Here is a 16,388-nt window from a genome sequence, read left to right as displayed (position 1 = left end):
GTGGGGAGTTGAAGATGTGGCTTAAAACTGAAATTCTTACCAAATGGAAGGGGCGTCCTAAAGTTGGAGAAAGGTGGTCTTTGAATGCAATATTATCTACTGGATAAAATGATATGAGGGAAAATGGGCAGTTCTTCATTCGCGAGTTCCCTCCATAAACACCAGCGTCAGTTTTATTTCCCTTTGCTCAGCTAGTCCTGTGATTATTTTCACTTCACCCACACCCGGACACATGCAAGCGCGCATGCAGTCTTTCCTTACCACTGAACGTTAACTCCTTAGCTTGGTGTGCACAGAACACGGCTGCTTTCCTGTCAGTATACAAAACTGTTACCTCATTTTCATTTAGTTTGTTTTTCCCAAGCTACATTATATATTTTACTTTGATTTGTAATTTTACTGTGATTGCCTTATTTATATACTTAAATAATAATAATAATAATAATAATAATAATAATAATAATTATTATTATTATTATTATTATTATTATTATTATTATTATTATTAATAATAATAATAAAGTGTTCATAATACTAAATCAAAATACTGTTGACTGAAACTCAACATTAATTAACATAAATACTAAAATAAATATAAAGCAGTTTGTAAGCAAGTGTAAACAGCGCTAGTTTTGACTTGGCTCCCTAACCCTGTGCTTTGAGACATTGTAAAACGTGAACACACTCTTCATGAGGCCTGTGTTTTAACACCATTTCTCGATTAAAGTAGCTCCATTGTGGTCCAGTACTTGGTGATTCTTTCAGTGACAGATTTCAGTGAGGGCATTGTTATAGTTTTGTGTTTTATAAATCTCACTGAGTTCACCCCATAGAAACAGCTAGCTCGTGAGGGACAGCTAGCTCATTGTTGTTTCATGATAGTGGTTCAGATACTGCTAAAAAAAAGTTTGGCAGCAATTTTTTTTAAGCTTTCAGTTGTTCTAGAACTTCTAGTTTTGATAATTCGGTGTGCTGTCGCTTTGAGACATAGATTTTTATACAGCTACCGATAATAAATAAGCAATGCCAAGCAATTCCCTCATTTTCACGTCTCAGTATGTGGTATGCCTAATCCAGGCGTGTGACAAGTTGTTGCTATTGCTATTGTGGGTGAAAATTTTATACTTTGTCTTTTGTCTAGCATAGTCATTGATCACACTTAGTATTGAGTAGAATGGAAATCACTTTATTAAGGCATATTAAGCATATGTTAGGCCTAGGACATGTTGATCAGTGTGTGCTTCACGGGCCCATTGTTGTGTGTGAATTATTTAGAAATTCTGTGAATTTTTCAGCCTATGTCAGGCAGGCAGGATACATGCATTCCTTTGTGTGGTTTTGTCAAGCACAAAGTGTACTTTTAAAATATTTGAGATCAGTCAAACTCACTGCTTCCTTTAGAATTGCATCAGTGTATTCCTGATCATAGATTGCTTAGCATCTTGGACGTTTATGTTTAATGTTGTCATTTGGAATTTTTCTTTTGCTCTTGGGACAAATCTCTGCTGGCCCCACAAATACCACGCTACCTCTTTGCCTAGGGGCAGCCTGACTACTGACAAAGTGAAATTTCACTTAGAACCATAGTGGCACGAAGCCTCCCATGCAAAGAGTGGTGTGCTTTTTCAACACGGATTAGTTCGGGCCAGACAAAAGCGTTTTTAAAAAGGTCAGCCCTTCATGGATCACACCCCATGTATCGACTGTCTCTCTTCTCTTCTCCCTCCCTCTCCCTCCTTCTGCACTCATCCACCCACCTCATCCACCTCTCTGTCAGTCTCTCCGGACCTGCTGTCAATGCAGTGGGCTTGAGTCTAATGCTTAGCAAAAGTAGACCTGTATCAGCAAGTATGAGGGAATCCCTTGACCAACTCGGTGCACACACACAGACTCGTGTAGGTGTGGTGCTCACACTGTGGCCTTTCTGGCTTGCTTTTTTCCCTTGATTGCTATCTTGGGTCCTGTTTGGTGATCCTGTTCAAGTTAAAATATTTCACGGTTCTCTTCTGCTCATGTTGATTCTGTGGATGACCTGATTGGCATCAGTACAGTGTGATGGGAATACAGCTAGGCCTCTTAATGAGCTAGGCTATGCTCAATAATCAAGCCCAGAACCTCAGCTGGCACGAACATTTCCACAGTTAGTAGAATTTCGTTGACATTTGAGGGGAACTCCTGCGGTGACACCCACATGTGGGCTGGCTCTCAGCAGGATGGTGGAGACCTCTGTGCTGTAGCACCCACAGGAATCACAACACCTTTGTTGACCTGCACTGAGTCACGCTTCAGAGTATCGTCTCTTGAGTTGAGTACCTGAGGGATGAGTCCTCGCTGCAGAGTCCATTTGAAGCAATGTCCTCCCTCAACAGGCCTTGACTGTAATTGTCCTCATGGGCGAATTTGGATAAGAGGCACCAATGTTGTAGCTGCATTGTGAAAAATTGGCAGTGCAAAAATTGCGGTTTGCTTTTCATTTAAGAGGCAGCCATTAAACTTGTTGCACGTTTAGATCTTTGTGCATTCGGTGTATGCTTTAGTGGTAGGTTCAGGGGAGCATTCAGAGGAGCGTTCCAATTTCACTAAAACCAGTAAATGTTGAACGTTCGTTTGTTATGGTTATGTTTATGGTCCACTGATGGTCCTATACCAAGAACCTAGTTTTGTGACATATTTGAAACATATTTGCCTGAATAAAACAGTTGTTCATAAGTCAATAATAAATATATATGAAGGTATACACCAGTTGACTGGCAGGACTTTGCTCTCTGTCCCAGTTGCCTAAACATCCAGATCTTGCTGTGCTTACTTGTCTTACCATGACTCCTGTCCTAAATATGGTTTTGCTGTAATGTTATACCTGCAGTCGTGTGCCATTTTCAGTAAGTCCATGTCTTCAGTCTGTTAGGTTAGTACAAAGCATCCCAGTGTTATTACAACCCCCCCCCCCCCCCCACACACACACACACACACAAACACACACATACACAGCACGCACACACACACACACACACACACACACTAACTTGTTTACCTTAATCTGAGTAGCTTTTACACTTCAGTGCCACACTGCTGCTGGAGCGGTCTATACTGGTATGAGTTAAGGCTGAGAATACGAAGCCTAAGAACAGACACACTGGACACCACGCATGGTCAGCAAAACACACACACACACACACATATATATATACACACACACACACACATATACACACACACACATGCACACGCGCACGCACACACACACACACACATATGGTCCATTATCCATTGTTTTGCTTTGCATTGCCTTGTTCCAGTTTGTGTCAACTCAGCTGTTGTTTGCAGCAATTAGTGATTCCCTGCAACTTTAGTTCATTCATTGTGCTCTGAATGTTATCAGCAGTCCCAGCGTTTATCGCTGGAATTACATAGAGCCAAAACAGTCTTTTTGTGTTTGGGCTAAGATTCTGTGAACATTGTTGACAAAAGAAAACAAATTTCCACTGTAAAAGCCTACCTCAAACATACCTACTATATTTCTCCACCAGGAAGTACAAAGTCAGTCATTTATGTTTTTGCATGTATTGCCTGTGGAATAAACAATACGGCGTAGACCTGGATAGATGTGACTCCAGCTAATGTTGTTTTGCAATTTTTGTGCCAAGCAGTTGTCTTCTTCAAGCCCTTGGCATGCTCTGCAAATGAAGTAGAGGAGAATGTTTTAGCAGCAGTAAGAACCAGGCTGCCAGCGGCCGTGCTTGGAGAGTGCAGATGGAGTGGGGGGGGGGTTCATAGTCGGAGGAAAAAGCTTCCATCCGTCATCATTGCCGGTCTTGTGTGCACGACTTCGTTGTCATCTGATCTATCAGAGCCAACAAGCAGTGTGAGTCACTGAAGTAGCCGTCTGCTTTTAGAAATTTGGAGCAGTGCTCCATCTCCATATCAGGTCCAGGGTCTTACACACACACACACACACACACACACACACACACACACACACACACACACACACACACACACACACACACACACACACACACACAGGTGTATATTTCTACTTTCAGAGAGAAACCTGAGGACGATTGCTGTACCTGTGCAGTAGTTTACCTGCAATAATAAATAATAGCTTAATAATATAGAGACACATAGTACTATAAGTACTTTTTCAAACTTTCAGCCCCACTGTGCAATGTCTGGAAGACAGTACTACAGGTGGCTTGGGTGAGACTGCAGAACAGAACAGAGGGCACGGTGTCCCCTTTTCCTGTTTGCAGGGGCTGTAGAATATCTCAGGGAGACAGATTCGGGCTGGACGAAGATAAATGATGGACTGACTCTAAAGAGAGGTGTGGCAGAGATGAGGAGACACCAGGCTTTGTGTACCTGAGCCCTGGGGGAATCCATGATGTCATTCATCACATGGACTTGTGGGAACATGAACACGCATGAACATGAACACACATGAGATGAACGTGCCACTCCACAAACAACTGCACTACTGAGGCGAGTCTCTTCGGAGACAGAGAGAGAGATGAAAATGTAAACTCTTAAAGATACAGGTGAGGGAGCGGGGGAAGAATGAGTCAAGAAATTTGGTTTGGGAGGAAAACAGCTGAAGAGAAGAGTCTAGAGTGAGACTGGGCTTGTGGCTGTGGAGGGGGAGAGTGGGGGAGAGCCGTGACATGCTTTGCTAATGAATGACGGGGGAACAGCTGAGAATGCACTGTGTCAGATGGACAGCTCGAGGTGCAAGTGTTTATTGGTGTATTTACACTCCAGCCGACTCCTGAAAGGACTGCCAATGAAAGATGGACCTGCGGAGGTGTTTGTTTGAACAACACAGTCAGCTTAGGAGGTCGGAGGTCTTAATTGGACTACGTCCCATTGTCAAAAGCAGTTGTCAGTTTTGTCATGGTTTGCATGTGTTATCTGATTTAGAGCTGTGCTATATCTCATTCACTAATCATTATTGCACTGCTGGCCTTTGCAATACTGATATTGCAGAATGTTGCAATATTCAAATGAACCCTCTCACCAATTACACCATTTTTGGATTGTGTACCGTAAGAATTCTGACCAATCACAGGTGTTCCAGATAAATATTTTGTGGATGTTTGAATGAATTGTGGTATTCACACAGTCCAAAAACCATAAATGACTTTGATTAGTAGTAAAAAAAGTAGTACATGTTATATGTTATAGTGTGTATTGCAATCACAGCATTTAACAGTCCTACAGCAGAACTTTGTTCATAGCCTGCCACCCTGCTCTGAATGTTTTTGTGACGTCTCATACGTCTCATACTCACCTGTACCTCTGTTTCCCCCTACCCCAATCTTGTCTTGTCACGGGACTGCAGGATGACACGGTAGTGCTCCAGTGTACTGCAACCGTCCTGAAGGAGCAGATCAAACTGTGCCTGTCCTGTGAGGGCTTTGGAAACAGACTGTGCTTCCTGGAAACAACGTCCAATGCCCAGGTATTGATCTGCTTTCCCTGTACTCAGAGCATACATGAACAATCTGGAACATATTTAGAACATGCTAATGCTGACGTTGAACAAATTGTTCATATTCATATCCCCTATAACCCACGTTATAACCCCTATAAACCAAGAAACTGAAGAAACTTAAAAATTGTCAAGGACATCTTCAAAACCAAGAGATGGTGATATCCTGACAAGTTCCTAATCCAGTGAAAGTGATGCTTGCCGTGCAGATGGCTCTGGTCCTGTGCTTTGGTACTGCTGGTTTGCTGTTTGTTTGGGGGTTGTTTACATGCCTGTTCTTTCGTCCACTTTCCAGAATGTGCCCCCTGACCTCGCGATCTGTGCCTTCGTGCTGGAGCAGTCACTCTCAGTGCGGGCCCTGCAGGAGATGCTGGCCAACACCGTGGAGATGACCGAGGTGAGAGGCAAGGTTGGGACTCGGAAGTGGGGGTGGGTATGATGGGGCCCAGTAAGAAGACAGCAGCAGGTCTCTGTCTCTGAAATACTAGGCCATCATTATTCATGCGTATATTACTAAACCAGGGCCTGCTTTCTGAAGACCATGGTCAGCTGAATTACATGTTGAGTTGGTTGAACAGAACATCTGTGAGCGAAGTAATTCTTGGGGTTTTATTGTTGGATGATTTTGCCAAAATGTTTATGAAAATGCAGGCCCAGGTTAACCATACGAAATGAAGTTTATATGAACCAACGAACACAGCATTTGCAAACAGATATATGTTGAGAAAGAGATGGCAGTTTAGGCAGTAGGTGGGAGGGCACAGAAGGAAAGTAGAGTGTGTGCGTGTGTATGTGTGTCTCTGTGTCTGTGTGTGCATGAGATGCATCACGACAGGTTCATATGAGCATTATTAACATACATTCATATTGCGATACATTTTGAGAGTCCCAGAAGTAGCTCACTGGAATCAAATGTTTTATTTTTTCTAATTTATTCTCCCTAATGTTCTACTTTGTATTTTCTTAATAGTTCTCAGAATTACTATTTGCTGGTTACTATTTTATTTTGTACTAATTAGAGGTTATTTCAGAGCTGTGGGGGTATCTGGAGGTGATGTGAGTTACATTGCTGTCTTTGGCTTTGGAGACATGTCTAGACAGCTACGTAAGGGTAACTAAACCTCCTTTGCCTTTTGTCTCTTTCCTGATGCCTCGTCCCATTTCTCTGCCGACCGTAGGCAGTCGATTTGGACCAATGGGTATGTCTTTACATACGTCTCATACTCACCTGTACCTCTGTTTCCCCCTACCCCAATCTAAGCACTTTCCCTCCACTACTTCCTGTCTCTCTCACTCGGTGTGTCGTCTGGATGAAATGAAATGGTGCTGCAGTTATTGTCCACCACCTCCAAGCCTTGACGTCCTCCTCAGCTTTGATCCCACCCTTGTCACACATGTTCCTCGCTTTGTCTACTATTGGCATCGCTGGGCTGGAAGGTCATTTGATTCCCAAATGACATTTCACACAAGGGTTAGCGGCAGAGAAATGAGAGAGAGAAAGAGTGAGAGTATGAATACAAATCCACAATATGGGAGGGCAGTGACTAAGATGGATAAGGCTATGATTCCTTTACGATACCTTCACCCCTTCACCCTTGCTTTGACCTTTGACCTCCCCGGGGCTTCATTTTGATAAGCCATTGAAGGTTGCAAGTTTTCAAAGAAAACGCTGTGTTTCTTTGAGCAACTCACTGATGGCAGTCAAGGACGTTTCATCATCTAAAGAAACACAGCATCCTCTTTGGATTTGTGACACACTACCATTTCATTCAGCACTTCACTAAAACCCTCTCCCCTTTCAGTTCTTCACTTTTAATGGCTTTTCCCCATATGACAATTCTGGACTCACTAACGAATACTAAATCACTCACACTCACCGTTCTGATTTTCTTTCTCTTAAAGACCAACCTAAACTTGGCACTTTCTCTGCTTTCTTCCCTTTGGTAGTTGAGATCAGGGCTGTATGTTATAGCTTGTAATAGCAGCAGGGTATTAACCTTACAAGAGAGTGAGGGGCTTCCATGGAGCCAAGATTCACCTGGCTCTGTAAACAAGGAGCTTTCCCCCACTGTTATGGGAAGGCCAGGAATGAGAATAGCAATGGCATGTAGCCAAGAGGCAAGTGGCATCAGGAAAACGGGGTCGTCAAAGGGGAGGGAATGTGACACCTCAGGTGGCGGAATGAGTTACACCCGTGCTCCAGCTGCTAGTGTGGACAGAAACACATGGTGGCGTAACACACTGACCCTGACACACCGCTGTCCTGGTGGATTAAGGTGTGCTTAACCTCGGAGACTCTGCATTGTCCATTTCTCTTCCTCACACAAGCCATGCTACTGACAGTGCTGATGAATATGATAATGATTACGGTGGTAATTGTGGTGGTGGTAATTACTAATAACACCAATAATTGTGTCTTCTCATTTCTAAACCTTACTGGATGTTGAGAAAAGGTAAGCTGACCGCAGGGTGTGACTGGTGTCCTTGTGGCAGCCTTTTGTGAACCCTCCCAGTTTGGTGTGAACTTTGACCTGTTTGTTTTCCTGTTAGTTATGTACTCATGTGTGCTTGTCCTGTGGTACTGAGACTCACGTCCCTCAAGTGTGACAGGAGGTGGAGATGCCCAGTCGTCTTTGGTGTGGTTTCTCTTCCTTTTCTCTCCCTTAATGCTCTGCTGTTGTTTTTTAAGTTCACCTCTTGTTGTGTCTCAAAGGAAGAAGACTTTTTAAGGGAGTGGCTGGTGCCACATTTCACACCCACACACGCACACACACGCACACACACACACACACACACACACACACACACACACACACACACACACACACACACACACACACAAGGAGTGTAGCAGTAATTTATAAAGTGGGCTGGATACAGCTGCCATTCTCTTTAAAGGAGTAAAAGCCAGCACACATTCAATTAAAGAAGTAGACAAGACCCTCAGGAGGTTAGGAAGCCCCCCTCCTCCATTTCCTATACCTTTATATTATATTTACTGTACCACTCTGCTTCTGTCTCAACTTCCAGATATGTATTTTTTAAGTCCCTCATATTAAAACAAAGCTCAACCCAACCCTTACATTCTGTTTATCTGTTTTCTTTTGCTGCTGAACACACTGTATCACAAATTCCCACCAGAAATGAGGAGAAGTTGCTGACCGTGCTGCAACAGGAAAAGTACACAGTAATAATAAATCAAGAGTGTGTGGAGAAACGTAGTCTGTTTATTTAGCTAATGTACAAAATGGACAAGGTGAACATTGTTACTGATCAGGTTAAACTGAAACCGACGTTTTAACCCAGACTTTCCCATTAGCACCAAAGAGGTATTTTTCTTCTGTTTTTATCCAGCAGTGTGTATGTGTGTGTGATGTAGCACCATCTATTAGCACCATCTAGCTATTCTTAGGTTAATAGCTAGGTGACACCGACATGTATCACAATACATTTCTAACTAAGTCAAGTATATTTTCTAACACAATTCCCTTCCTGAATATGGCTAAATTTACAGCCACAGATTTTATCTGACATTTAGCTTAGAGAAAATATGAGGGTCAGATTGGCACTTAATAAGGTGGAAAAATCCTCCATGTCTGCTACACCCCTGCACATGCGAATCCACCAGTGCACCCACACACATAAAGCGTAGCTCCCTGCACGCTCGATGTGGGCATGTGCTGCTCTAATTCCCCTCTTCTGTCTGTCCTGGTGCTGTGTCTCCAGTCCTCCCAGGGAGGGGGTCACCGGACGCTGCTCTACGGCCACGCAATCCTGCTCAGACACTACCACTCCGACATGGTGAGGACACACATGCACACACGGCACATATGTACATACGGCACACAACCATATGAGGATGGTTATTTAAAAGCATGCTTTTTAATTTAAAATACACTCCAAACTGTAAAAACAGCACTGTGTTTCTGACCTCAGTGATTTGCCTTCATGAGCTTTGTCCCCAAAACAATGCCATAAACACATCTGTGATAAAGCTGGGTTGAGAGTGGTCGTATGAGTAGATGAGATAAAGGTACGCAGTGGTCAGAAGCATATGATAAAAAGCTGGCTCGGTTGAGGGCCCTTGAAAGATTAGTTCAGTCAACAAATGGAACAGAGTCCATCAATGTGCAACTCAACTGTTGATGAAAGACATTTCTAGAAGGATTGCATGACAGAAAGAACACCTGATAATGTGGTTTTCCCAATGTGCATTCTCTCATTCTCTCTCTTTCATTCCCTCATTCCTCTCTCTGATTCTCTCTCTCATTCTCTCATTCTCTCTCATTCTCTCTCTCATTCTCTCATGTCTCCGCGGAATTGTAGTACCTCAGCTGCCTGACCACCTCTCGATCGCTAACAGACAAGCTAGCCTTTGATGTGGGATTACAAGAGGATTCTACAGGTACGTATGTAGTCTGTTAAATGTGTTTGTTTTTCGCAATAAGTAATGCGAAGGAAATTTCACATTTTAACATTTTTCTGTTCAGTACCTTGTGCTTATAGGCATTAAAATTTTGATGACATTGTAACAATTGACAGGTGTGGTCTGGGCTTAATTTGTGTGGAAGTCTAAATGTGAGGTGGACCTTACTGTATCCATAGGTGAAGCATGTTGGTGGACCATGCATCCTGCCTCCAAGCAGAGGTCAGAAGGTGAGAAGGTCAGAGTGGGAGACGACCTTATCCTGGTTAGCGTGTCGTCAGAGAGATACCTGGTAGGCTTGTCATTCTTCCTCTTCATCTTCATCCCCCTTTGCTATGTTTGGGTGTGCACCCAAACACACACACTCACATACGCCATATCACCATATTAACATATCACCTGGCATATGAAACACTATTCTGACTGCGTCCATGAGGTTGTGCACACTGAAGATGTCTTTGGGTTGTTGCAGCACCTGTCCTATGCCAGCGGGGACCTGATGGTAGACGCCTCCTTCATGCAGACACTGTGGAACATGAACCCAGTGTGCTCTGGCTGTGAGCTAGCAGAGGGTGAGCAACTCCTCCTCCCCTGCTCTTTTGTACACTACACCTCATACACACCACACTCATACCCAACACACTCATACACACCACACTCATACCCAACACACTCATACACACCACACTCATACCCAACACGGTCATACACACCACACTCATACCCAACACACTCATACACACCACACTCATACCCAACACACTCATACACACCACACTCATACCCAACACGGTCATACACACCACACTCATACCCAACACGCTCATACACACCACGCTCATACACAACACACTCATACACACCACACTCATACCCAACACACTCATACACACCACACTCATACACACCACACTCATACCCAACACACTCATACACACCACACTCATACACACCACACTCATACACAACACGCTCATACACACCACACTCATACTCAACACACTCATACACACCACACTCATATCCAACACACTCATACACACCACACTCATACACACCACACTCATACACAACACGCTCATACACACCACACTCATACCCAACACGCTCATACACACCACACTCATACCCAACACACTAATACACACCACACTCATACCCAACACACTCATACACACCACACTCATACACAACACGCTCATACACACCACACTCATACCCAACACACTCATACACACCACACTCATACACAACACGCTCATACACACCACACTCATACCCAACACACTCATACACACCACACTCATACACAACACGCTCATACACACCACACTCATACCCAACACACTCATACACACCACACTCATACACACCACACTCATACACAACACGCTCATACACACCACACTCATACCCAACACGCTCATACACACCACACTCATACCCAACACACTAATACACACCACACTCATACCCAACACACTCATACACACTACACTCATACACAACACGCTCATACACACCACACTCATACACAACACGCTCATACACACCACACTCATACACACCACACTCATACACACCACACTCATACACACCACACTCATACACAACACGCTCATACACACCACACTCATACACAACACGCTCATACACACCACACTCATACACACCACACTCATACCCAACACGCTCATACACACCACGCTCATACCCAACACGCTCATACAGACCACACTCATACCCAACATGCTCATACACACCACACTCATACCCAACACACTCATACACACCACACTCATACACAACATACTCATACACACCACACTCATACACAACATACTCATACACACCACACTCATACACAACATACTCATACACACCACACTCATACACAACATACTCATACACACCACACTCATACCCAACACGCTCATACACACCACACTCATACACAACACAGTCATACACACCACACTCATACACAATGCGCTCATACACACCACACTCATACACAACACGCTCATACACACCACACTCATACCCAACACACTCATACACACCACACTCATATCCAACACACTCATACACACCACACTCATACACACCACACTCATACCCAACACACTCATACACACCATGCTCATACACAACACGCTCATACACACCACACTCATACCCAACACACTCATACACACCACACTCATACCCAACACACTCATACACACCACACTCATACACACCACACTCATACACAACACGCTCATACACAACACACTCATATACACCACACTCATACACACCACGCTCATACACACCATGCTCATACGCACCACGCTCATACACAGCACACTCATACACACCACGCTCATACACACCACGCTCATACACAGCACACTCATACACACCAAGCTCATACACACCACGCTCATGTACACCACGCTCATACACACCACGCTCATACCCAACACGTTCATACCCAACACGTTCATACACACCACGCTCATACCCACCACGCTCATGTATACCACGCTCATACACACCACACTCATACACACCACACTCATACACAGCACGCTCATATCCAACACGCTCATACCCAACACACTCATACACACCACGCCCATACACATCACGCTCATACCCAACACACTCATACCCACCACGCTCATACGCACTACGTTCATACACACCATGCTAATATGCACCAGGCTCATACACACCACGCTCATACAAACCACACTCATACACAGCACACTCATACCCAACACACTCATACCCAACATGCTCTTGCACACCACACTCATACGCAGCACACTCATACACACCACGCTCATACACAGTGCGCTCAGAAACAACGTACTCATAGGCAATATGTTTGTTCACAACACACTCATACACACCACACTCATACACAATGCACTCATACACACCACACTCATACACAACACACTCATACACACCACACTCATACACACCACACTCATACACAACACGCTCATACACAACACACTCATATACACCACACTCATACACACCACGCTCATACACACCACGCTCATACGCACCACGCTCATACACAGCACACTCATACACACCACGCTCATACACACCACGCTCATACACAGCACACTCATACACACCAAGCTCATACACACCACGCTCATGTACACCACGCTCATACACACCACGCTCATACCCAACACGTTCATACCCAACACGTTCATACACACCACGCTCATACCCACCACGCTCATGTACACCACGCTCATACACACCACACTCATACACACCACACTCATACACAGCACGCTCATATCCAACACGCTCATACCCAACACGCTCATACCCAACACACTCATACACACCACGCTCATACACACCACGCTCATACCCAACACACTCATACACACCACACTCATACACACCACACTCATACACAACACGCTCATACACAACACACTCATACACACCACACTCATACACACCACGCTCATACACACCACGCTCATACGCACCACGCTCATACACAGCACACTCATACACACCACGCTCATACACACCACGCTCATACACAGCACACTCATACACACCAAGCTCATACACACCACGCTCATGTACACCACACTCATACACACCACGCTCATACCCAACACGTTCATACCCAACACGTTCATACACACCACGCTCATACCCACCACGCTCATGTACACCACGCTCATACACACCACACTCATACACACCACACTCATACACAGCACGCTCATATCCAACACGCTCATACCCAACACACTCATACACACCACGCTCATACACACCACGCTCATACCCAACACACTCATACCCACCACGCTCATACGCACTACGTTCATACACACCATGCTAATATGCACCAGGCTCATACACACCACGCTCATACACACCATGCTCATACAAACCACGCTCATACACATCACACTCATACCCAACACACTCATACCCAACATGCTCTTGCACACCACACTCATACGCAGCACACTCATACACACCACGCTCATACACAGTGCGCTCAGAAACAATGTACTCATAGACAATATGCTCGTTCACAACACGCTCATACACACCACGGTCAGTAATTACAAGTAACCTTGTAATTGTAGGTTACCTGACTGGAGGACACGTCCTGCGTCTGTTCCATGGTCACATGGACGAGTGTCTGGCTATTCCAGCACCCGAGCAAGGAGTTCAGCGCAAGTGAGAGAAGAAAATGTGTCTGAAAAACAACCTCTTCTAGCCTACATCTCAGCTAGCACTGCTCTATGTCTGACTTCTCTCTCTTTTCTCTTTGCAATCTCTTCCGCTTAGCATAGCGCAGTATGAGACAGGAGCAGTCTGCAGTCAAGCTCGCTCTTTGTGGAGACTCGAACCTCTGAGAATCAGGCAAGGGACGCCACCCTTATGAACTAATTTGCTGTTGGATAGACAGTCGTTACACTCAATACTGGGGAGTTTAAAGAAGATAAAGTTCTGAGCCAGTATCCAGGGGCTTCTAACTATAACTGACATGAGCGTAGCCAGAGTAAGTCTGGAATTTCAGGGATACTGGCTCAATCCGAACAATCACGTACAATAATTTTGTATGCACTGTATGTACGTATTTGTGGATAAAACAAGCTTCCTAAAGCGTTTATATGGAGGGGAAACAGGTCAATAGATTGATTTTCATTTTCAGCTTCTTTTAGAATACAGTTATTTAGCAGTGCACATGGAAACTACAGATCTCCCGTGTGACCCAAAGACTGCCTGCTCTTAACTCCTGCTCCCTACAGCTGGAGCGGAAGTCACATGAAGTGGGGTCAGGCGTTTCGCATCCGCCACATCACCACCGGGCGCTACTTGTGCCTGGATGAGGAGAAAGGCCTGATGGTGCTGGAACCCGAGAAGGCCAACACCAAGCAGTCTGCCTTCTGCTTCCGAGCCACCAAGGTCCGCACGGGTCCTGCAATGATCGTTCATCCTCCTTAACCAGTCTTATCCTCAATTTCTCAAGTACTACGTTCTTTTTTCGACACCTGTTCTTCCCTGTCTTCCCCTCACCCCGATCCCCCAACCCCTTCCTCGGTGCTGCTCTGCTATCACCGAGCAGGAGAAGGTGGAGGTGGTGAAGAAGCGTGACGTGGAGGGGATGGGGGTGCCTGAGATCAAGTATGGCGAGTCCTTGTGCTTCGTGCAGCATGTCTCCACCGGCCTGTGGGTCACATACGCCGCTCTGGATGCCAAAGCAGCTCGTCTGGGTACCATGAAGAGAAAGGTGCAGTACATCAGTGCAGTACATCAGTGCAGTACATCAGTGTAGTACATCAGTGCAGTACATCAGTGCGGTACATCAGTGCGGTACATTAGTGAGATACATCAGTGCGGAACATCAGTGCAGTAAATCAGTGTGAGACATCAATGTAGTACATCAGTGCGGGACATCAGTGTAGTACATCAGTGTAGTACATCTGTGTAGTACATCGTGTAGTACATCGTGTAGTACAGCAGTGTAGTAAATCAGTGCAGTGCATCAGTGTACAGCAGTGTAGTACATCAGTGCAGTACGTTGGTGTAGTACATCAGTGCAGTACATCAGTGCAGTACATCAGTGCTGTACATCAGTGTAGTACATCAGTGTAGTACATCAGTGCAGTACATCAGTGCAGTACATCAGTGCGGTACATCAGTGCGGTACATTAGTGCGATACATCAGTGCGGTACATCAGTGCAGTACATCAGTGCGGTACATCAGTGCGGTACATTAGTGCGATACATCAATGCGGTACATCAGTGCAGTACATCAGTGTGAGACATCAATGTAGTACATCAGTGCGGGACATCAGTGTAGTACATCAGTGTAGTACATCAGTGCAGTACATCAGTGCAGTACATCAGTGCGGTACATCAGTGTGGGACATCAGTGCAGTACATGAATGCAGTACATCTGTGTAGTACCTGTGTGGCTTTGTGGTTCTCACCTACTTGCAGCAATACACCGCTAACGTCAAGTTCGCCCTTAAGTCCCGTCATCCTCCTGCATTGCTTGTTTGTCTAATTAGTGAACCATTGCGGATCCTTCCTTTCTAGTCTCACGCACAGATGGTGGGATTCGCCTGCATGACCAAGGCCTTGGTGTCCAAAGCTGCGAGTGGTGATAGCTAGCTGTCTGGAATCTTTCTCATCTCCCCATCCCCCCTCTCCTCCAGGTCATTCTGCATCAGGAGGGCCATATGGACGACACGCTGGTGATGTCACGCTCGCAGATGGAGGAGTCTCAGGCCGCGCGGATGATATACAGCACCACGGGCCTCTTCACACAGTTCATCAAGTATGACACAGTCCCCAGCACTGCGAGCACTGCGCACAGCAGCCGTTCGGGCTGACCCTGCGAGTGAACAGGTTCAGCCTGCCCAGTCCAGACAGGAGTACGCAGGCAGGCGAGCTCAGGGACTCTTGAGT

General features: G+C 45.2%; 1 protein-coding gene across 12 annotated transcripts in view; it reads left to right on the top strand.

The window, feature by feature from the left end:
• Window positions 1–16,388, top strand: part of LOC143486701 (ryanodine receptor 1-like) — a 67,903-nt gene that overhangs the window by 3,829 nt on the left and 47,686 nt on the right. For 7 of the 12 annotated variants that reach the window (XM_076986134.1, XM_076986115.1, XM_076986076.1 and 4 more), the window contains exons 2-13: window positions 5,339–5,458; window positions 5,784–5,885; window positions 6,667–6,687; window positions 9,215–9,289; window positions 9,815–9,893; window positions 10,094–10,206; window positions 10,387–10,486; window positions 14,054–14,147; window positions 14,259–14,333; window positions 14,723–14,879; window positions 15,040–15,204; window positions 16,136–16,257. In XM_076986134.1, the coding sequence (XP_076842249.1) occupies window positions 5,339–5,458; window positions 5,784–5,885; window positions 6,667–6,687; window positions 9,215–9,289; window positions 9,815–9,893; window positions 10,094–10,206; window positions 10,387–10,486; window positions 14,054–14,147; window positions 14,259–14,333; window positions 14,723–14,879; window positions 15,040–15,204; window positions 16,136–16,257 (1,223 nt within the window). The remainder of the gene's footprint in view (window positions 1–5,338; window positions 5,459–5,783; window positions 5,886–6,666; window positions 6,688–9,214; window positions 9,290–9,814; window positions 9,894–10,093; window positions 10,207–10,386; window positions 10,487–14,053; window positions 14,148–14,258; window positions 14,334–14,722; window positions 14,880–15,039; window positions 15,205–16,135; window positions 16,258–16,388) is intronic. The other 5 variants (XM_076986107.1, XM_076986143.1, XM_076986099.1 and 2 more) reach the window with 1 other exon arrangement.

The sequence above is a fragment of the Brachyhypopomus gauderio genome, chromosome 2 (assembly GCF_052324685.1).
Source record: "Brachyhypopomus gauderio isolate BG-103 chromosome 2, BGAUD_0.2, whole genome shotgun sequence".
Taxonomy (NCBI): Eukaryota; Metazoa; Chordata; class Actinopteri; order Gymnotiformes; family Hypopomidae; genus Brachyhypopomus; species Brachyhypopomus gauderio.
This window is presented reverse-complemented; position numbering and strand designations above follow the sequence as displayed.